Source organism: Squalius cephalus (assembly GCF_949319135.1).
Source record: "Squalius cephalus genome assembly, chromosome: 20".
Taxonomy (NCBI): Eukaryota; Metazoa; Chordata; class Actinopteri; order Cypriniformes; family Leuciscidae; genus Squalius; species Squalius cephalus.
This window is the reverse complement of record NC_137141.1, coordinates 11561591-11584238: the sequence shown is the minus strand read 5'-3', so window position 1 is coordinate 11584238 and position 22648 is coordinate 11561591. Positions and strand designations below refer to the sequence as shown.

At 37.8% G+C, this 22648-nt stretch overlaps 1 protein-coding gene across 3 annotated transcripts in view; it reads right to left on the bottom strand.

Moving 5' to 3' along the window:
* akap6 (A kinase (PRKA) anchor protein 6) overlaps nt 1-22648 on the bottom strand; it is a 198330-nt gene that overhangs the window by 66333 nt on the left and 109349 nt on the right. For all 3 annotated transcript variants that reach the window (XM_079853930.1, XM_079853931.1, XM_079853932.1), the window contains one exon: nt 4023-4156. In XM_079853930.1, coding sequence (XP_079710056.1) covers nt 4023-4156 — 134 coding nt within the window. The remainder of the gene's footprint in view (nt 1-4022; nt 4157-22648) is intronic.

Genomic DNA, 22648 nt, shown 5'->3' with positions numbered 1-22648 from the left:
CAGTGCGTCGTGGGTATGTGAAGTGTGAAAAGAGTCCGGGAGCACAAGGGATCTTTAACCTGCGCTCTGAGTGACGGCTCGTGAGGCAGAGCGTCTTAATTAAACATGACTTCACCTCCCTCATGCTCAACGCTGCCGTCAGCTCAATGGTGAAGCGCATTAAATGTTTTTTAACAGCACTAGGATGACTGTATGTGCATACGTTTACACTACAGCCGCACGCTCATTACAGAACATCAACACACATGCACAAACAAACATATTAGCGTCTGAGCTTTGCTTAGATTTGCGCCTCAGCAGGAGGCCCGCATGTTTAGAAACATTAGTCGGAAAATTGTTTGGAATTTGCACGGCTTTCGAGCGCTTTGACAGTTCTGTCAAACTAGCACCATTTCCCCCTCTCGCTTTCACAAGCGCTCCTGTTGTCGCTGAAGAAGAAAAACTATGAATGAGATTACACAAATAACGATCAAACAAGGGCGCGAGAGAAAAATCAACATTTCTGTTTTATTTCAATTCAGAGCAGGCACAAAAGAAACAGGAAAGCGCTATCGAATGCTAGCACGTATGAAATTTCAACAAGGATAGTGCTGCAAATTAGCATTTCCAAGCAGGCGCTGATTAAACAAAAAGACATTGGGGAGTATGTGAAAATTTGAGCCGTGTTTGTACGCAAGACATTGATCAGAACAAAACGGCAAGGACAGCAAATTAGAAACAGCCAGACGTGTGCGGCGGAAGTGTGAAGACTCCCTCAGGCGCTGCGTTCTTCGACTGATATTAAAACTCAATATGCTGTTTGTGAGTTAAACAGCATCTTTCTGTATTCTTGCATACCGTATTGTTTTTCGCACTCTTTTTTTTTTTTTTTTTTTTTTCTCACACTAACATAAATCTAAATGCTTGTAAAACAAGCTCTCGGGGCATCCAAACAACATTAACAACAAATAACGAAAAACAAGTAGGAGAAAAAAAAGGCAAGATCCATTTAGCAAACGTGCATCATGGGATATTGTTCTGTCAGCATCATTTTCTCCAGCTCGTTTTGGTTTGTGAGCAGAATGATTGTACGTCCTTTCCTCTAAAACAAGAACTCATTTGAAGATTGAAACCTGCACTTGGGTGAATCTCACAAAAACGGGTAACCCCATAATCAAAAGAAAGTATAGTCGATAGTCAACTTTAGACATTCTACTAACTATAAGTAACTTTTCAACTACATGTCAACTAACTCTCATTAGAGTATTAGTAGACTAGACTGTTAGGTTAGGGTTCGGGTTAGGAGAACAAGTTGACTTGTAGTTGCCTAGTTACTTATAGTCAGTAAAATGTGTATAATAAAGTGTTAGCAGATATTAAGCAGACAGTCTACTAATCCTCTAGTGACAGTTAGTTGACATGTAGCTGCAAAGTTACTTATAGTTAGAAGAATGTCTAGAGTGGACTATCGAAATAAAGTGTTACCAAAATATTTAACTTAGTAATATTATTTTCATAATGCACATTTTCCTCCCACATTCTCATTACTGTAATTAATCTTGAAATTTAACCTTTCCCATTATTATCATCAGTTATTGTAATTTCTTTAATACGTATTTGTAAGTTATAGTATAAATTGTTAATTATATCATAAAATAAAACATTTTTATATTATATATTATCATTATATATAATGTATGTCTGTGCATGATACTACATATAATATATAACACTACAGAATATAATATAACAAACAAGATGTATATATATATTACATATGGATGGATGGATAGATAGTCACATTAGTACTATATAGTAATAATAAAAAAGGGGCAAAAAATGTGCATGCAAATAATGCCACAATGCAAACTATTTTTATGTTATAAATAAGCTTTACTTTCAATTTAATAACGGTTTTCTCTTCTGAGGAAAATGTTGACTAACCTTGAGATGAGAACGTTCCTTTCCTCTAATACCCTTTCTTCTGACTAGCAATAGCAACTAGCAAATCAAAGTTCATAGCTGCAAAGCCAACTAAAGGCTATTGGGTTTTAAAAAAGGGATAAGGATTTCAATATGTACAAATTATTTATACAGTATTTATACAGTTATAGTGCTATTTAAAAAAAAAACCTTTTCAGTCTGTTTAAGCAAAATACAATGTCTCATTCCTTTCTAATGCTTTTTTGAAACTCGAACGGTTTTGTGAGATTCATCCACCTGTTCTTCAGATCTCGATTTAGTTGACACGCATTAGTCGTTAGCCACTTGAAACCGACTCCTCCGGGTCAGCGTAGCACTGACACTCCTGTGAGACAGAAATGGATGCCTCTCCATCTTTCTTTCTTTTCAAATCCGTTTAACGTCAACGTGCCCCCCACTCAGCACTGCCACCACCTTTCTAAGAGGGGGGAGGTGGTCTAATTCATCACAGTTCACCCTGAGCCTCACAGGGAAAGGTTGGCCGGCTGTATTGACACCCCTCACATCTCATACGAAGTGACAGTTTTATAGAAAGAGCACTTTAATTTATGGTGCTAATCCCTGGCGCCTAATGCGGGGACTCAACATCTCCTTTTCACCGCTGTCTGTTGTGTTTCTCTTCTGGAGAGGGCTTTTGATTTCTGAATGGCAGGCATCCAGTTTCTATCAGGTGCGAGGGGATGCTGGGAGACGCGGCGGTGGGCGGCAGCCCTTGATGAGGCCGGCGAGCTGGAGAGAGGCACCGTAGGCCATCGAATTCGACAGCTCCTCCCTTAAGACATGTTTCCATGTAAAGGTAAGGGCCAAAGAGTCAAAACAATGAATCCTTGAGCAGGCAGCTCATCATTAAAATTCAAAGGATCATTATGGGTTTTTTACTGCAAAATAAATCATTACGACGAGAAGCTTAAAAGGATTAAAACGATGTTTGATTCAAAGCCAAGGCAAGGAGTCCGGTCCGGACACTGCGGTTAACACTCAGGACTTTACTGGATCAGGAGAGAGAGAGAGAGAGAGAGAGAGAGAGAGAGAGAGAGGATAGAGGATAGAGGACTAATGGACCACAAATAAAAGGATTAGTCATTTTAGGAGAGAAAAAAACGATCACAGCTTCTGCAAGTCTGTAATCACAACCATTAAGTGGCATTAGAGAAAGGTTGCATCAAGTCCTTAAAATAAACCTAATTTACTGTATTGACAAAAAGGAAAGTTTTTTTTTTTAACAAAACAAAACGAAAAAAATTTACTCCAGGAAGTTATGATCATAATACTCACGGAAACTCTTAAGAGAAGGATTTGCAACGCTTTACACAAGAAAACAACATGCGTCACACACAATTAAAATTCTGGCTCCAAAGGGCATAGAAAACTTGGCTTTCAAAAAAGTAATACTGATGAAAGTAGTTACTGATGAAAATGTCATTAAAAATATTGCAAAGCATACACAATATTCCAATAATTCAATCAAAAAGTACAGCTGACAAAACTAAAAATAATGGCTTTGGAGGAAAAAAGTAAAAACGTGAAACTCACATTGTGAATGTACAATAATACAATAATAATACATCCTAAAAATGATATCATAAAATAATTATTTAATATTTAATAATGCATATATATATATTAAAAAAATATATATTCATAAAGTTTGGTGTAATACAATTTGACAAGCGTTTTCATCTTATTGCACATTTTTGTCAGCTAAATGTTGTTGTTTTTTATTCGTAAAAATATATCACATGACGAAATTTAAAGGACATTTTCATCATCAAACGCTAAAGCATTAGACTATATGTTTACCTGCTCTCAAATGATTTAAAAATGACGATGAATGACACAATAATATAATGCATGCAAGATTTCAGCATTTAATGCACTAATAATCAGTTTCTAACTTTGTCTGCTTGAATTGATTTTTTCACTGAGCTAGACACGGTGCATTCTGGGATTGCATTCTCCATGTAGGATACATGTAATGCTGCTTTAGAATATGACCAAAAAATGATGCATCTCAATTATGCTGCTCACTAAGTTTTGAGCAGTCACCTTTCTCATCGTACCTGTTGGACTTGGACATCAGGGTGAAGTCGACACTTCTGCTGTTGGAGCAGTACTGTTGGTTCTTAAGTTTCACTGTCATCTGATCCAGAACATCTTTCTGAGCCTCCCGGTAGCTCTGTCGGACCTCCGCTCGCTGACACCAAAACAAAGGGAGAGAAAGAACAGATATAATCTCAGCAACCTCTATGAAAACAATTACCTCAATGTCACTGATCCAACTTCAAGAAGTATTAAAAAACAATAAACTATTAGAACTAATTCAGACAGCATTTAGCCAAATCAATACGGCAGCAATAAAGAGAGATGCTTGAAACTGGCGTCCTTCCATATCAGAAAGGAGTGTGTTGGTTTTCAGCAGTGATTAGGAAGCACTTGTACATGCTTTTCAAATCAGATGGAAAAAATATGTATTTCTCCTCGGTGCTTGAGAAAATTGGCTACATTGGCTTGACGGAGATCAGTTATTGTGCAAAATATGAGGCGAGCCAATAAAATCTCCAACAGACGGCTTTGATTTTTTGCTCATTTCTCAACACTTTATGAAGCGCGCCGGCTTCGCATTCTCCACCGAGTGCCCGACGCCTGCTCGGCAGATGCCTCTGGAAAGGTCAGACGATTCCATGAATGTAAACTGCTCCTCAATCAAAGCTACCCTTGATAATAAACAAGAAAATCAACAGAAAGATGTGTCGCTTTTTCATTCCATTTATTGGGCATGCATCAAACGCCGGGGCTCGGGCGCTTTGCTCATTTGGGAGGAATGAAATGAACCTAACTAGGAGCCCTAGAAAATTAGCGCCGCAAACGCGCCGACTTCTCCTCTCCCTCCTCGGAGGAATTTGCTTTCATTTGCCTTCATTTTTGATTCACTCGGCTGGCTCGCCGATGCCATGTCAGGATCCTAATTACTCAATCCCACCGGAGCGGCTTACACACACAATAATAACCGATGCCCACCTCCGACAAAAGCAATTTCTCCGAGCCACCTTGAGTCTAAGGACGGTTCGGCCCAGCACGCCACTTCGGTTTCGAATCGAGGACATTGTAGTGATAGAGATTTGCCTCTCTTGTGGCTTGCAGGGCTGGTTGTTGTGGGTAGCATGCATTTGCATTGATCTCACTCCCCCATTGCAAAACCCACCAGAATTACCCATCAGTATTAAAAACACAGAGCTGAAATGTATTAGTAATCTATAAATGCATACGTCTGAGCTTGTGGAAGATGTGGCTCCCATGGGTGAATATGAAAAACATCAATATCATGCACATAAACCTACATTCATCAGCCTTCCATGCAGCACTTGAAGGAGAAATCGGGCTATTGATGAGTGCGTCTCCTCGTGCCATAACGTACGCAGAGCCTGTTCCCACAATGCAAAGCAATCAGTGTCTGAGATAAAAGCTAAGCTTTCATAATCTCAAGGCAGACAATGTCAACCAAAGAAAAACACATGTAAGCCTTTGACTTAAAAGCAAAGTGTTGCTTAATTAATTTTGCTATGGGCTGGAGTGCTCCACGTCGCCCACCGCGCTAACAGCCACTCTCGGCTTCCCGTACGACCTCTTTACGAACACGTAGCCTCCCGCCGAAGTGGTAAATAACCCCCCTGATCCTGCACACTACAGTTAGGCTGGATTTCCTGCTGCTCAAGCCCCCTCCTGTCCCGTTTAAAGATATTCTTATTCAGATATGCAGACTGAAGGGATTTGCGTGTGAATCTCCCGTATTCTTATTTCAAACAGAATCATTCAAAAACCTCTCTCTCTCTCTCTCTCTCTCTCTCTCTCTCTCTCTCTCTCTCTCGTGCAGTCAAAAGAGGTCTTGCTTTAAACTGCTAATATGGCAGGAATCAATATAAATTCAATCATTTGATGAATGCTTACCGCCTTCCCTCGAGTGAAATCGAGACTAAGACGTCAGTAAAGTCTGCTGAATCGAGTCATTTTGGGCCCTTTTGTTTACACGTCTGTGTCAGTTCGACGTCTTCTGGGACGCACCATGCATTTCCACTGTCAATCATGAGCTGAAACTGTGGCCATCATCGCTTTCTGTATCATGTCAGCAAAGGTGCACCTCACATTATCAATATATGTGTACAAACTAAACAGCTGGTAGTAGTTTTAAAGCAAATGTCAAAAAGACTATGTTGCCTTAAAGATCGGTAAGAGAGAATACTTTGTTTAAAAAATGCCTAAATAAGTATACCAAATACCGATTGACACAAAATAATAAATATACTCATTGTCTAGACTAAAACTTACAACACCATTCAAAAAAATATTCAGCAAGGACAATTTAAGTTGACCAAAAGTGACAGTAAAAACATTACTGTTATTGCAAATGTTTTCTATTTTAAATAAATCCTGAAAAAACAATTACCATGGTTTCCCAAAAAATATTAAGCAGCGCAACTGTTTTCAACATTGATAATAATAAGAAATGTTGACTGATAAATAAGACTGATGTAATGGCTACCTAAAAAATGTAGCTTTGCAATCAAATAAATCAATTCAATTTCGAAATATATTCAAATAGAAAACACTTATTTTAAAGGTAGAGTAGGTAGGATTTTTATAAAAAACTTTTTTTCAAATTTGTTTAAACTGTCTTTATATACCAATACATAATTAAAATGTAAGTGCTCTGAAAAAGTGAGTATAAAAATCGAGTGACTGTAGACCTTTTAATCTGCAATAAACACAGCTCATTATTTCCATTGGGGACGAAACAATTGATTGGTTTGGGCGACTGTCACTCACTCTCGCAACCATGGCTACCACCCCTGTTGCTAGATCTGCCCATATGCGCGCCGCACACCCGTTTGATTTGAGGAGTGCAAGAGAGGCGCGGAACCTACGAAGAGTAAAATTATGGCAGAGAAAGAGCATTCAAAATTCAAAGCACCTGCATATAACAAGGCAAAAACTACTTCCTCGGACCCTGGTTGCCCGCACTCTTGAACGACCTCCTCTGCTTCGCCCTCGACCCCGGACCTGTCCTCGAACCGACGAAGCGGTACTTGTCTCCAGAGTGTAGTCCTCATTAGAGTCAACAATGTTTTCATCATGGAAACTCGCAAAACACCGTTCTGAATCTTACACGAAATTCACCTTCATCACAGTGTAACTGATGATGGAAAAACGTGTATCAATGCAACCTGTTTTTAGCTTTGCCTTATAAACATAGCTCGTTACCTATAAATATAGCTTGTTACCGAATCAAACAAAGTATATTTTAAACTTTACCAGTATCGATATGCTAGCTTGATAGTGAGTACTAAAAGAAATCTTATTTGTTTATATTTATAGTGATAAAGTTAGGTATTTTATTACATGTGATTCTGACATGATGTCACTGCAGGCACTGCGCTCCTTCCTCTCCGCTCGTCTCAGGTAAATAAATGCGTCTTCCAGCTGAGCCTGAGCGTTTGGCGTCGTTCCGCGCGTTCATGTGTTTTGGGGGCGTGGCTTTGGAAGGAGCCCAGAAGGGAGGGGGTGGAGTGAATGGAAATAATTAGCTGTGTTTACAACAGTCGTGAGAGGTCTACAGACACTCGATTTTTATACTCTATTTTTCAGAGTACTTACATTTTAATTATGTATTGGTATATAAAGACAGTTTAAACAAATTTGGAATGTTTTTTTTTTTTTAGAAAAATCCTATCTACCCTGCCTTTAAATTGTAATAATATTTCACAATGTTTTTGATCTAATAAACGCAGCATAGTTGAGAATAAAAGTCTTTTTTCCAAAAACATTAATTCTGTCATGACAACTCTCTGGAGATTGGTATGGTAATAGAGATTGGCATGGTAATGGATATGACAATGTTAATGTATTTGGTCTTGGCGGAATAGATCTGCTACGCTGCTGCTGCTGCAGAGCAAGTACCGAGACTTGCCACTGCGAATACATTCACAGACATTGCTACCAATAAGTTAAAGACCTATCAGCCTGCACCATTCAGAGTTTCAAGCCACAACTATATAACAAATCTTACAAACTCCACACTTTTGAACAGTAGTGTATATAATTAACCAAAGCTGATGAGCATCACTCAATGTATGCAAATTTGAAACTTGCCACCACAAAGCAAGAACAGTTGCCAAAGCGTTGCTAAGGTGTTGCTTACTGGGTGAAGTATCTCTATGATTATCCTCCAATTGCTTAGAAAAATAATACCACACTCTTCAGAACAAGATGCATTATATGAGGTGCCATTCATGTCTATAACACAAGTGGGGCAATAAATATGAACAATCAAACAATAACCACAACAAACACCACTAAAAAAATCCTCTATTTAAAAAAAAACTGTATTGTACCAAAGAGAAATAATAATGAGAACAAAAAAAAAAAAACATCAATAATAGTAAATTATTAAAGGCCCGCCAGGCAAAGCATGAACAAACCTGACTGATTTGCCTTCGTAAGCTCGACAGGACTTCGAAAAATCTGCAGATTGTGTTTAAAAAACATGCACTGGAAGAAAACAAATCACAGACATGATCGTCCTTGAGCTTTGAGGCACATGTGTTTCACATCGAACAGGAGGGCGAAATTCATCGAGATCAAATATAATCCAAACAGAATTGAGTAACGCTCTTCTGTTGCTTCATTGCAATGGAAAAAACAGAGGGAGAGAGAGAGAGAGAGAGAGAGAGAGAGAGAGAGAGAGAGAGAGAGAGAGAGAGAGAGAGAGAGAGATGGGAAGACAAATCATGTGGCAGCAGGACAGAGTCTCATTGAAAGCAGCTGGAGAACGATATAAACTAACAAAGAGAAAAATGCAACTCTAGTGTGCGGTACAGAAAAAAAACAAAAAAACAGGTGAACTGCTGGACAGGGGTCGATGGATACCTCCTAAATTCTACATTTAAGCTATGTGACAAAGCACAGGGGTCTCTCATTTCTTTATCATCTGCTCTGAATGCGAGGAGCGTTGCGGCGAGATTGAAAACGGTGGGAAGTCTCCCGCCATCCCGGCCCCCCAACGACCGGTGTTCAAAACAGCCAGAACATACATCGGCCTGTTTGAAATGTCTCCCATCAGGTTCATCCTGATGTTCAGAGGCAGCTTCGGAGGCGAGCGGCGCACACGCAGGCATGCTCGGAAAATAAATTCAGCCGAGAGTTGTGTGGGGTCGAGGCGGCCGCTGTAAATGGCAGAGGGTTCTATCAAAGCAGCTCATAAATTTACAAATACGCCAGCAAAGCTTTACCTTCACAAACTCTACACGTGGCTGGGGAAGGCAGTCATAGATTGTGTAAAAAGAAAAGACAACCAAATTCCCCAATTGTCATTTAAGAGGCTGTATTTCATTTGAGTGTTTTCAATTCCACAAGCAGGAGAAAGAATGTTCTACTATTCCTGACAACTGGCTTTTTTCTTCTTCTGCGTCTTACTCCTCGGAAAAGTTACGACGGGAGATTATTTTTGAGGAGAGCGGGCCTCTGAGGAGCTGTAGAAGGCATGAAACTCATTTGGAAACTATTACTTTCAAATCACTAGTCATAAAGGCTGGATTTAATGTGTGGAGGGTCTTCCGACATGAATCACGCAACTTTATGGCTCAAAATAATGGCGATTATACAGTGTTGTCAGACAGAAGTTGCTCTCGTTCATTCATGCTTATCTGTCTTTTGCAGCTAACCAGCTGCTGATACAACCACATTCATTTGCAGTTGTTTGACTGCTCGGTCAAATAAATTTGATTATGTATGCAATAAAAAACACATATTTCTATGGCTATCTATACTGTCGCTGGAATAGATGCCACCGTAGGTGCAAGATAAATTGGTTGTGCTTTATCAAACGAGCACTTGGCAACATACAAAATGTGGTACATTATTCAATTAAGATTCTTGAAGTTATGCTCTTCTAGATGTACGTAAATGCAAAGTACCTTTAAGGCAAGTCAGTTCACTCAGAGGCCAACTATAGAGCGCAACAGTCCACTTCAGGAAGTCAAATCCCACTGAGAATCTGAGAGAAACTAAGGCTGTCAAGCTACAAGGAAAAATAATAATAATATTTAATATAGCGGTATAAGTGATTGATTACACCCATGAAGCGTTGCAAATTACATAACCAACTTGGGGAGACCATGTGCACATTATATTTTGGGGAAAAAAAAAGAAGTTGATATTTACACTATTGGTAAAAAGTTTTTAATCAATAATATTTTTTAAATGATTTTGAAAAAGTTTCTTCTGCTCACCAATGCATTTATTTGATTGATTGGAAATACAGTAAAAAGAGTATTATTACTATAATTATACATGTTTTCTATTTTAATATATTTTAAAGTGTAATTTATTCAGTCTTTAGTGTCACATGATCCCTTATAAACCATTCTAACATGCTGCTTTGCTGCTCAAGAAACATTTCTTATTATTTAAAAGCTGTGCTGTTTAATATTTTTGTGGAAAAAGTGATACTTTTTTTCAGGATTCTCTGATGAATAGAAAGTTTAAAAAAACAGGCATTTATTTTAAATAGAACTCGTTTGCAACATAATAAATGTCTTTACTGTCAATTTTGATCAATTGAATGCATCCTTGCTGAAAACCAGTATTCATTTCTTTTTAAACCCTTAATGACCCCAAATGGTAGTCGTTAATCAATGACTATGAATAGTATGATTCGATTATAAAATTTGCAGTGCTTCATGGTTTTTACCTTTGTCGTTTTTCCTGAATCTGCATATAGTACGTTGCTTCAATGGTTGTGATTCATATCGGAGCTTGATGGTTTGGTTCAATGGCTTAGAATATTTTGAAATGCCAATGGAGAGAATAAATTGGAAAAATACTTCCGAGACTAAGACAGCTGGAAAAGTGAGTGGTCACTGTTATGCTTTATTTTGCAGCTATACGAATACTTCAACTATTCAAATGAAGAAAAAGAAAAAAATCTAAAACGGTTTTTCAAGGTTACATTTCAATAACATTTTAAATCAGCAATAAAACTAATTTAACAGTTCAAAAACAGCCTCAAACATAAAGGCGATTGGCTCTTTTACCTAAAAGACAGGACTTCCAATCCTACAGCCACAATACTGAGCACTCCACTTTCACCCATTCATCTTTGCATGAGTGGTCGGTCTCGTTCTCAGTTCGCCCTTCTAGACATGCTCATATCGCAATGCCAATGGTCAGTGTCACTCATGCCGCTGAAAATGAATGATTTCTGCTCGCAGTAAATCACTGTACAGGTATGTGTGAACGCCCCTGTATACTGTCTCTGGTAAATGTCAAATTTCTCCTAATGCACCATAATTTCTTAAGACAGCATTTTAAATATCTATTTTAAAAAAGCTCTCACTCTAAATCTAATTGATGAGGTCAGGATAAATTTTTAATTGGTAATAAGGGATGACTTACATTTAGCTTAAAGCAAAACAACGCCTTTGACCTTGACAGGAAAGTGTGCGTTTGTCCCCGAGGAACACACCAGGCCTTTACCTGCATATGTTGCCGTCTCTTTAAGAAATATCTTAGGCAGTTTGAAAGCTTTAGCTCCTGCAACATTTATCAGGGCGTGAAATTAGCAATTGCTAGGAGCCAAATTGCTGCTTCTTATTTAATGTTGTTGCTGAAAGGTGACATTTAATCGCTGATCCTTGATTCCATGAAGTCTAAGCACCCCAAGACACAAGCAGGAAAAGGCGCGGGGGTCTGAAACAATGTTCACGTTATGGATTAGTCAGGCAGGGGGTCGTATTGATCGGGTGATCATTTTCAATCTAATAGAGACCATCTTCGCTTTAATATGGTCTTGCTTTGCTTTAGCTTTCTCATGCATGCCAAGCAATCGCACCAGGTGTGTGTCAAGAACGTCAAAGTCGATGCGACCATCATGGACGGGTGATGGGAAACATCTGGGTCATTATACGAAAACAGGTTTGTGTCCCTCTCACAGTACATGTCTGTTATTACAGGCATTTCACATCAACACAATCCAATCCATCTTTGCCTGCTTCTTGCTGTATTAGCAAATTCGTAATGTTAAAAATCTAAATATGGAAGTGGATCGTAAACAATTGTCAAATAAAACTGTAAAATGGACAACTTTGTTACCATCAAGCATAATTATAACTGTCCATAAAATATATAAAAGTCACACTTGAGTAATCTCTTTGCATTATGATTTCAAACTAAGTTCTAGGGATGCACGATATATCAACCACCATATCCGTATCGGCCGATAAATGATAATATTTTATGTGATTGTTATCGGCCCGATAAGAAAATTTGGCCGATATGTTAAAGCTGATAAATAATGGATTTCCTTCAGTTGAGAGACTCCAGATGCGCACTGTTCGTCATGATGGTTTTGAATTGCTTGGAATATGATTGAAATCACTTCAAAAATGGAAAATACACAGCACAGCACAAGTGTGTCAAATTGGCTACATAAAATTGTAGTGAGAACATCCATTGTAATTGTGAGCTTGGGTAATGGCTTTTATGGTGAGACTTTTGTTTTTGTAATCAGGCTCTCAAAATGTATATAAAAATTGGATCTAGATTTATCGGCCAATTATCAACTTTTGAATTGAAACTTTTAAATATTATATTATATTATATTATAATTATTGGTTATCGGTAGGCTATCTGCCAAATTTTTCATATCGGTGCCATTTATTTTAAAAGAAATATATTACAAGCAAAAATTTCCCAAAGAAAAGAAAAAAGAAAGTTGGTTAGTTTACAGCGCTCACTGCTACACCAGTTCATTAAAAGTCAATGCAAAAATTATGAAGTGAAGCATTTTTAAGTGCGACTCAAACATCTATTAAAATATATTAATTTGGATTCACATTGCATTATTTACACTTTATTAACACAATGTTTAAAATATTGTAAACATTTACTTCACCTTCACTCCAAAAAAAATCACCTTTTCAAAATGGAAAAGGCAGCCGTTTCATAGAAAACCCCGTTTAATAGACTGAGCATCACAGATAACACACGCTTACAAATACGACTATAATCAAAATATGCCAGTCCTCTCTGCAAATGCAGCTTTCAAATGAAAGCAGAAGACAAAAAAAAGTGTGCGTTTAGTTTGACTACTTCAGTGCGACCTGCTTCAAAAATCCTCTGACTTCAATTCCTCGCCGCTTTTCAACAAAGCGAGACGGCATGCATCAACCGGCTTAGATGAAGATATTTTGAAAACTGAGCCAAGCGCTTCGGGCAGGTGTTACATGAGAATCCATTAATATAGGTAATTAACATTAGCCACCATTTTAATTAACATGCAAACTAATTAGGAAATAATTAAGTAACATAAAAAAAATCTGATCTTCAATTGAAATCGGAAGGAGACGGTATTGCGGCTACCTTGAAGAGGTTTCTTTTGAGGTTTGGGGAGCAGAAATGAGCTTTTTTAGGGGGGAGATATCGAGATGAAAGCAGGTTGTTTGTCAAAGTGGATTGTGGTCAAATGAAACTATAAACCTCCAGTAAATCAGACTGATATCTAGAGGATAGATTGAACTCTACTGGCCACTCACAGCTGAACTCAAACACTGTGTCAGTGTATTGAAGTCGTCAGAGCCACTGCCTGCAGGTCTGCTTGTGTGTGTGTGTGTGTGTGTGCGTGCGTGTTACTACATTCTGTCAAAAGCCTCATGTATTAGCAAGAACTAATCCACGTTTACAGAAAAAGGGGTTAATTATTATACCCAAGTATGACATGTTCATGGATCATCATTCTTTGTTGGTCCTTAAAAAATCATTCACCAATTTAAAAAAAACATGTAATTATAGAAGTAGAGGTATGGTCCGGGTTCAAGTACAATTAGCACATACCAACAATTACCAACCCTTACATTAAAAGTATTATATTATTACAATTTAAAATAATCAATAAAAATATCAACCAATAAAAAAACACTGTAATTAAAGAAGTAGAGGTATGGTACGGGTTCAAGTAGAATTAGCACTTACCAACACTTACATTAAAAGTATTATATTATTACAATTTAAAATATCTGTTTTTTATTTTAATATATTTCAAAATGTTATAAAAATCAAAAAAGTTTTAAAAAGTGATTTTTCTCCATTATTTACAGCAGGACTTGCATTTTTATGTGTTTAAATTAGGGCTGTCAAAAGATTAATCGCGATTAATCGCATCCAAAATAAAAGTTTGTGTTTGCATAATATATGTGTGTGTACTGTGTATAATTATTTTGTATATATAAATACACACACATGCTTGTATATATTTAAGAAATATTTGCATACATATACTGTATATATTTATATATAATTTATATAATATATAAATATTATTTTTTTTATATAAATTATACAAAAATCAACATTTTTCTTAAATATATGCAAGCATGTGTGTGTATTTATATATACAAAATAATTATACACAGTACACACACATATATTATGTAAACACAAACTTTTATTTTGGATGCGATTAATCGCGATTAATCTTTTGACAGCCCTAGTTTAAATAAAAGATTTTTGTTTTAAGAGACAATAAAAACAACTTTGTGCATCAAAACCACTCCTTTCCTGATAAAAAATGAAAAACTTTATTTTCAAAAGTCTTCTGAATGTAACATTTTTTAAGCCACGAAATAAACTTCATTCCATAAAATGAGTAATATGATCTACGCAAAAGCATTTTGAACGTCTCCAGGACTTTTTAAAATTACCCAAAAATCAAACATAGTTCACCCCTTACGCACGTTATCACATCTGTCAGAAACTTACGCCGGCTGCCGGCTGGAATATCAGAACTAAATATATGGACAGACTCATGGGCATCAAACACTTCACTGAATATTTGCTGGCCAAGAAATAAATAATAGTCACCATACGACCCATCTTCTTTCAAATCCACATCATTTGAACATCACGACATCGATGTCTGACAAAAAATAACACACACAAAACATGGTAGTATTTACGAGGAACAGAGTTGCACGCATTTCCTGAGAGAGAGAGAGAGAGAGAGAGAGAGAGAGAGAGAGAGAGAGAGAGAGAGAGAGAGAGAGAGAGAGAGAGAGAGAGAGAGAGAGAGAATTATTATTAGAGACTATAATTTCTATAATTTTATAGAAACTCTCTGCACATCCCTGTATTCATTGGATTGATTTTAATAACTTTATTGTACTTGAAGGTGCACCAAACACTAGGAAAATACGAGTATCGGATTGAGACTCAGTATCGGCAGATACTCAATATTCAAAGACTCGGATCGGGGGCACAAAAAACTTGATCGTGACATCCCTAATATTTATAAATATAATATTGGTCCATGAACAATAAAGCAGGAGAGGACATGTTGATCCAGGACAAGTGCTTCACAATGTGTCACTGCGGTTAAAGTTGCCTCCAAACATCAACATACCCAGCAATTAGACTTTGATCAGAGCAGAACGTCTTAATATGTCTGTCTTCAGTATGACTGAGTGCCCTTGGCAGACTGATTCTAATATTTACCAGGCGTTTTCCAAGAATGGCATATGTGAAGGGCATTTGTTGTTGGAAGGGCTGTCATGAACAATAAAAGCCGCAGAGCCGGGGAACGGAGTCAGAAAACATCACATGAAGTAAGTGCTTTTAAATGCTCTTCTTGGCAATCACAGAAGGAAATTGATTTTAGTAATAAGACAAAGAAAGCAATTGCAAAAATCGATGCATAAAGCCGGAGCATAATGTACAGAGCCAAGTTTACTATTTCATTAACAGTAGGACAAAAACTCCAAAAAGCATTCCCCATGACAAATGCTCCACACCATTATATGCACATTTCAGGTAAGTGCTGCAGGCCAAGTTAAATTCCATTTCTCTGCCCCATTGTATCTCTATTTATTATTTGTTGTATTTGTTCCAGATGGTGAAGGAAGGGCTGCTGAGAGACTATTGTTCCTCTGGCCCCAGAGAACTGGGTCTGAAATAAACTCCATCACACAAATCCCAGCGCCACCTCCACACGCTAAAAGCTTCTGCCTCCACACACACACACACACAGTGACAGTCTGGATACTGAACTTTACACTTTAAAGCTCAAAAGACAAAACACATTCCATTTTAGTTTCTACGTTATGTCATATACCTGCATCGCTGCGAAAGTTTCCATGTTGGAAGTCTAACTGAAAGATTATAAAATTCGGACTTTCCAAGACTTAATCAAACGCGCACATATTATTATCCTAAAATTTACCACGTTAACCGCAATGTCTTCCAACATACCAAAGGGTAATACATAGATATTTATATTTACATACATTTTATTCATTTATGTAAATCAGTGGGGAGGCTGTATAAGGCACTGGCCCACTCAGATTGACGGCTGATGAAATGAGACCCAAAATAATTATTTGTGGGAAAGGAGAAAAAACAAATCACGCATGACAACAATAATCGCTCGAATACATGAATTTAGCGGATGTCACTCCAAAAACTTTGCAGCATGCATGTGGCTGCTGGTCAAGCATGAAAGACAAAAGATTTATTCAAATTATGAATTGTTTATATATCTCCTAGATAGTGTGTAAAGACAGCTCCGTTTATAATCACTAAAAATCTGTCACTCATCTCAGTTCATCGCAATGACCCAATCTCACGAAGTTCCATTATAATCAATGAAGCTGTTTACACTGCGCAATGAATCTCTTATTTACAAAATGTCTACACTTTGTTATAATGCGAGGATTTGTGAGCGTGCAGAACCCAGCACTAACTCCGGCTCTGAGCGGTGAGGGGATTGTAACTTAAACACATCTGATTGGCCATTACATTCAAGAAATCAAAAGTCATGTCTGTGATTGACTAAATTGTAGCCTGCAAATCCAGACCTAAATCTAAAATATTAATGGTCTGGCATCGACTAATGAAAATCGGCCAGCTCGAGGGGCGGCACAAAGCGTGCATTTGAAAATCTCACTGCACGCAACTGGATAACACTACAACCAATCACAACAATAAACCCCATACGCTTAGCTACCGTTCGCTATACGAACGGCAAAACAGCAAAAACATCCTTCATGCAAAGGAATGATTCGAGAGCCGTCTTCTGTTCCTCTATTAGATAAAAAGCCAAGTCTAACTCGTTCATTGTAGCGGCCAAAGCCGTTTCAAACAACTGGTGTTCATCCATAGCCATCTTGCAATGTTTACTAATGACTTGGACGTCGCAGCGCTGTCGTCATCTGTTTAGCTCGCCTCTGGCCCGCCTATATCAGATAACCCGATGTGATTGGTGCAGCTCGGATACAAGAGCATATATTTAATGAGCATCATTACTCGACGCCAGAGTAAACTCGCTGAGCAAATTCAACTTGTGCTCTCGCGAGAACTCTGGATTACCAGGGTAGCTAAATTGCCCAACGCTGCAAAAACACACAGTTAATATAAACTTTTGACGCTCTCCAAAGCGCAAACACAGATGCGCACTGGATCGTTCGCCAAATTGCCGATATGCTTTTATTATGGAGAAAACTGATCCTAGACCAGCAGTTATGAGCAGCTTTTCCCTCTAAAAGCAATCAGAAGCATCACCAGGCAGTGGTTTGATTTATAGATATTTTTATATACATATTGAGCTAACATACAATACGCACGTGCATATTATATTTAATATAAATGTAATATTACATACAATACACACATACATGTAATATTATATACAATACACACATACATGTTATATTAAATATAAATGTAATATTATATACAGTATATACAGTATATATACACACACACACACACATACTGTACCACTGAGACCCAGTATGCTAAGATCACCTTGATCTTCGGTGTGTTTTGGGTGTGTGTGGAGCAGAAGGTACGAGTCAAGCGACGTGCAGGCGGACAGAGAGGGGTTAATACGGCGAGGAGAATCTCAAGTTGAGCTCTGGCAGCTGCTAAACGGCTCTGACACCTCACCAGCGTTCTCATTCCAACCAGTAAGCCACCTTCAAAGTTGCTGTCAGGTAAATGACCTTGTATTTCATTAACTGATAATTAAATGGATTTATTCCACTAACGGTTTTAATTAAAATGCTAGAAATATTGATTACCCCTATCATCTCTTCTCCCCCCAGATGAAAAAAGGTTGGAGAACTGTTTATTTAGAGAGGGGAGAGAATTAAATTAGATTGAATCTCTGAGAGACTTAAATAAGGCTTCTTACTTTTTCTGCTGTCCAAGCAGAAAAAAAAAAGGGCCTTCACTTTTTTGATGTTTGATGTAATTATTTTGAAATCCATTTTTGCTTACCTTAATATTTAATTAAAATATCATTTCAAAATATAATTAAATCTTCCAGTTTAATACGAAAGGCAAAGCGTCTATCAAATATTGAAGGCTGCCAGTGAGCGCTGAGATGTTCGTCTCGCTGCGCGCGAGGTAAAGCGAGCATAGTAACGAACGCCAGTAGTACGAAATGAGTTCTAGTTCATCCGGAGCGATGGGGCGGAACCGTGCTATTGTTCTAATGCATATTGGCTGTTGTCCCGAAGCCTCTGTCATCAGAGCTCAAAGATATTGCAGATACCGCTGCTACAGGGTCTCCTCGGCTGCTGATGGACAAACTAATTACGCATGAAATCAAATATGATTTGTTGAAGAGGTTCATGAAAAAAAAAAAAAGGAACGCAATCTCTATAACGGTGCTCTGACACCTCAAGTCCTTAACTGTGCGCACTAATGCAGCACAAGGACGCCGGGACTTATGGGTAATAGGATCAAATCAAATGGGGCAAATGAGAGATTTGACATTTGAACAGAAAATATTTGACATGATCTATGATTGCTAAGGATGCAAGAAATAGTTCACCAAAAAAAAAAAAAAAAACCTCCTGAATGACTTTAATTCTCTTTCTGTGTAACAAAAAGAGAAGGAAGAGGCAAAAAATACACCGTAAAGGGATTGTCCATGCACTATATTCCAAGTCTTCTGAAGTTGTTTTTCCATAGAAAATTTCCCTTCCATTACAGTCACCAAATATCATTCATGTTTGAATACTTAGCAAAATAGAATACAAAGCAAACAAAAAAAATACAAAATGGCCCATCAAGATGTGTCTCACCAGGTTTGGCATCAATGACAATCAATCACAAGACCCACTATAACTAACAAAACGCTGTTGCATGGACTTATTTTATGGTGCTTTTTGTCCTTTTTTGGAATTTGTCAAGATGAAAAAAGTTCATTTTCCTGAACGTTTCCTTTTGTGTTCCACAGAAAGAAGGAAAGAAAGAAGTCATATGAATTTGGAACAACATAACTGTGAGGTAGACAATGCCAAAATGTCCATATTTCTATTTTTGAACGTTGCAACGAAGAATCAAATTAGTTTTCTGACCGTAACCCATGAAATCAGGAGTTTTCTCCTAAAACAAGAAAATTAAATCAGTCATGCTCACTTATTTACTTCACGGGTGGTGTGCAAACGTTAACGCGTTGGGGGGAAATTATCAGTAATCAAGGTATTTTGGGTAATTCAGAACAATTAAGTGCAATTTAAATTCAGCCGTGTGATAGATAGAAAAGTGTTTTTGTTGAAGAGAAAGTGTGGCTGATAAGTGCCGTTTAAGATTCAAGGTGGCTGCCTTACGCATAAACAGATGTAGAAAGCTGACAACAGAGGAAAAGAGGAAAGAAAGAGACTGTAAAAGGGTTACAAAAGACAGGGAAGTGACTGAGAAACCAGACAACTAGTGAGAGTGACATGAATGGCAATTGTTTAGAGTGGCAAACCCTGGATAACGTACTACAAAACATCGGATACTTCGTATTTTTACTGAATTTGTATTATAATACTGTTAGGAACAACAACAAAAAAACATAATTTCATCAAATAGTTTCAGAGAGCGTAACGCAACATCACTCGCTGACTGCATACTATTTCACAGACTATTTTTTACAAATTAAAAAGTGAGCTAGAAATCCAATCAAAATTATTTGAGTGAGAAAAAATACAAATAATTATGCACTATTGTTTGTTTTTTTTTCAAAAGAAATAAATGCTTTTATTCAGCCAAGATGCATTAAACTTCACCGATTAGCATTAAGCTTTGTATCAGTAGAAACCCGGTAGTATTTTCGAATGACCGTGCTTTCCTCCCTCATGTCCCCCTGAGATGAGAGATTTCTGTATTGTGCACTCTAAAAAATGCTGGGTTGTTTTTTAACCCAGAATGCTGGGTCGAGTCTGTTGGGTAATTTTGTTGGGTTATTTTATCACATTTTAAACACTTTTGGGTAGTTTTAATTTTCCAGTTGTTGGGTTAAACCTGCTGGGTAGCAACGCTGGGTTGTTTCTGCACAGCTGGGTTGTTTCACAAGCTTCGCGCCAAAAGGAGATGTTTAAATTCGCTCCCAAACTGTCATCTTGAGGGGCAAAGCAGCTGGGTGCAACTGTTTTAAGGTAAGTTTATATAATGTTTTATTTATTTCTATTAATAATAAGTATGAATTAGCATAATTATAACTTTTTTTCCGCAGCAATAATTCTTAAACTTATACCGACTAAAATTGGTGATGCATAGGCCTACGACAAACAATTGTTACCTCAGAATTATCGCATAGTCATTTTAAGGTATGTGAGACGACAGATTAATGATTCTGTATCACACGGAACCATGAAATATGTGAATATCTGTGAAAACAGAGGAAAGAGTCGTTTCTGTCACTGACAAGCGAATTGAACAAAGTGAGTCGAGTCACTCAAAACAAAACAATTGAGTAATATGACTCACTGCTCTTATGCAAAACGCCTGCAATTGTCCATACCGACATGTAAAAGGCATAAAAAGTAGCCTACGTAAAATGTCGTAGGACCGCAGGTCTAAAATAAATTGCCATCCGGTTCAAATAAACTGGTTCACCAATTTTGAAACGAAACGATTCCCGGAAATTAATCGACTTATTAGCACCGCGAAAACTTTCAAAATGCGTGCATGCATCAGTGCCGTGGGTTGGACCCGGACCAGTGAGGTGATTTGTTGCACGTGTTGTACAAAAAGTATTTTTTACATATGCTACATAAATTCGGTTTTGGTAAGTGATGTAATTTAAAATTTTGTTTTTTTCTAGTTAGAAAACCATATGGATACATCTGGGGAAAAAGTCTTCAAGTGGCAGTTACCCAGTCTTATCGACAAGTTTAACGGTAAGTTCATGTTTATTATACACTTGTGCAGCCTTTACATATATAATTGACTGCCTGTGATAATCAACTCAACCTTGCATAACTTTGCATAGCATATAAATTTGATCCGTGCTATAGTTAAATAACGTTTTGGTAACGTAACGTTTGCTCACAAGGCTGCCAACGTATGAGTTTAGCAATTTATAAGCTTGTGGTTCGATTCCGATTTTGATTTAATGTCGATTCATTTGGATAAATATCAGATGCAATAGCTACATGTACACATTTTTTAAAGGAAAAAATTAAGGGCCCTATTATGCTTTTTCATTTTTTCCACTTTAGTTATTGTGTGTTATGTTGCTGTTTGAGCATAAAAAAAAATCTGTAAGGTTACAAAGCTCACTCCAAAGGCCTATTTTATGTAAGTTAACAGAATTTTAAGGATTGCAATTAAAGGAGTCATAACCTAGTATTACCTTGGATACCTACTGCTGTATTATAGTCTTTCAGGCCCTTCTAAAAAAGAAAAGTGGAAAAAAAAAAACACAGAGCTCCTCAGACCCTTATTTCTGAAGGCATTATTGTCTCGCGAGATCTGATGCGATATTTTGGCTGTCGTGGACGGTCATTTTAATAATGAAAATGAGGGCCGCGTTGATTGGTGGCAGGAAGGAGGGGGTTGACACCGCAGGTGACGCTTTAGCATATCATTCCAAAATGACATCATGGCGCAAGTTATGAATGAACCCGACCTGGCCGCGACCGGCTTCCCGGCCAGTGTATAAGTATGAGGCGCCGTTTAGGGCTTAAATCAAACTTCATTCACGCACACATATATGAAACACGCTTGCATACATACTAAGTAGTCACACATACATGTATATGAACTCTCCACGCACATACTCATATGAGACGCGAGCACACACACACAAACTCGCGCACATAACTTACTCATATAAGACGCGAGCACACACACACACAAACTAGACGGCGCCTCATATATAAGCGTTAGGCAATCAATATACAATAGCCGAATTCATGATGATCTCAGTCATTTGTTGTTTGCAAAGTAACGTTAGCAGCCATTCCCCATGTTTACCTCGAAGCTAATACTCCCGCTAGCATACAATAGCCGCATTAGCAGTTAGCTGCTGTTTGTTACACACAGTAGAGCAATAAAAACTCAGTCTTACCGTTTCAATTTCAGGCAAGTCTCTGATGGTTGGAATTGCACCTTTTTCCAAACAGAGCTTCGAGGCCAACTTCGCCTGATATTGCCCCAAATTTGTGTATGATTCCTGTGTGAACTGTTTAGCGCAGACTCCTAACGATAAGCCAGTTGAAAGGGTTGTTGGGACAGCGTCATTAAAAATGAATTTCATCCACTGGTCCCTGATAGTTTGGTCCGTTTTTGGTAGAGAAAACACATTTACATGTTGTTTGTGGCAGTCAACCACAGAGCAACTCAGGTGTGTACTCGTTTCTCCATC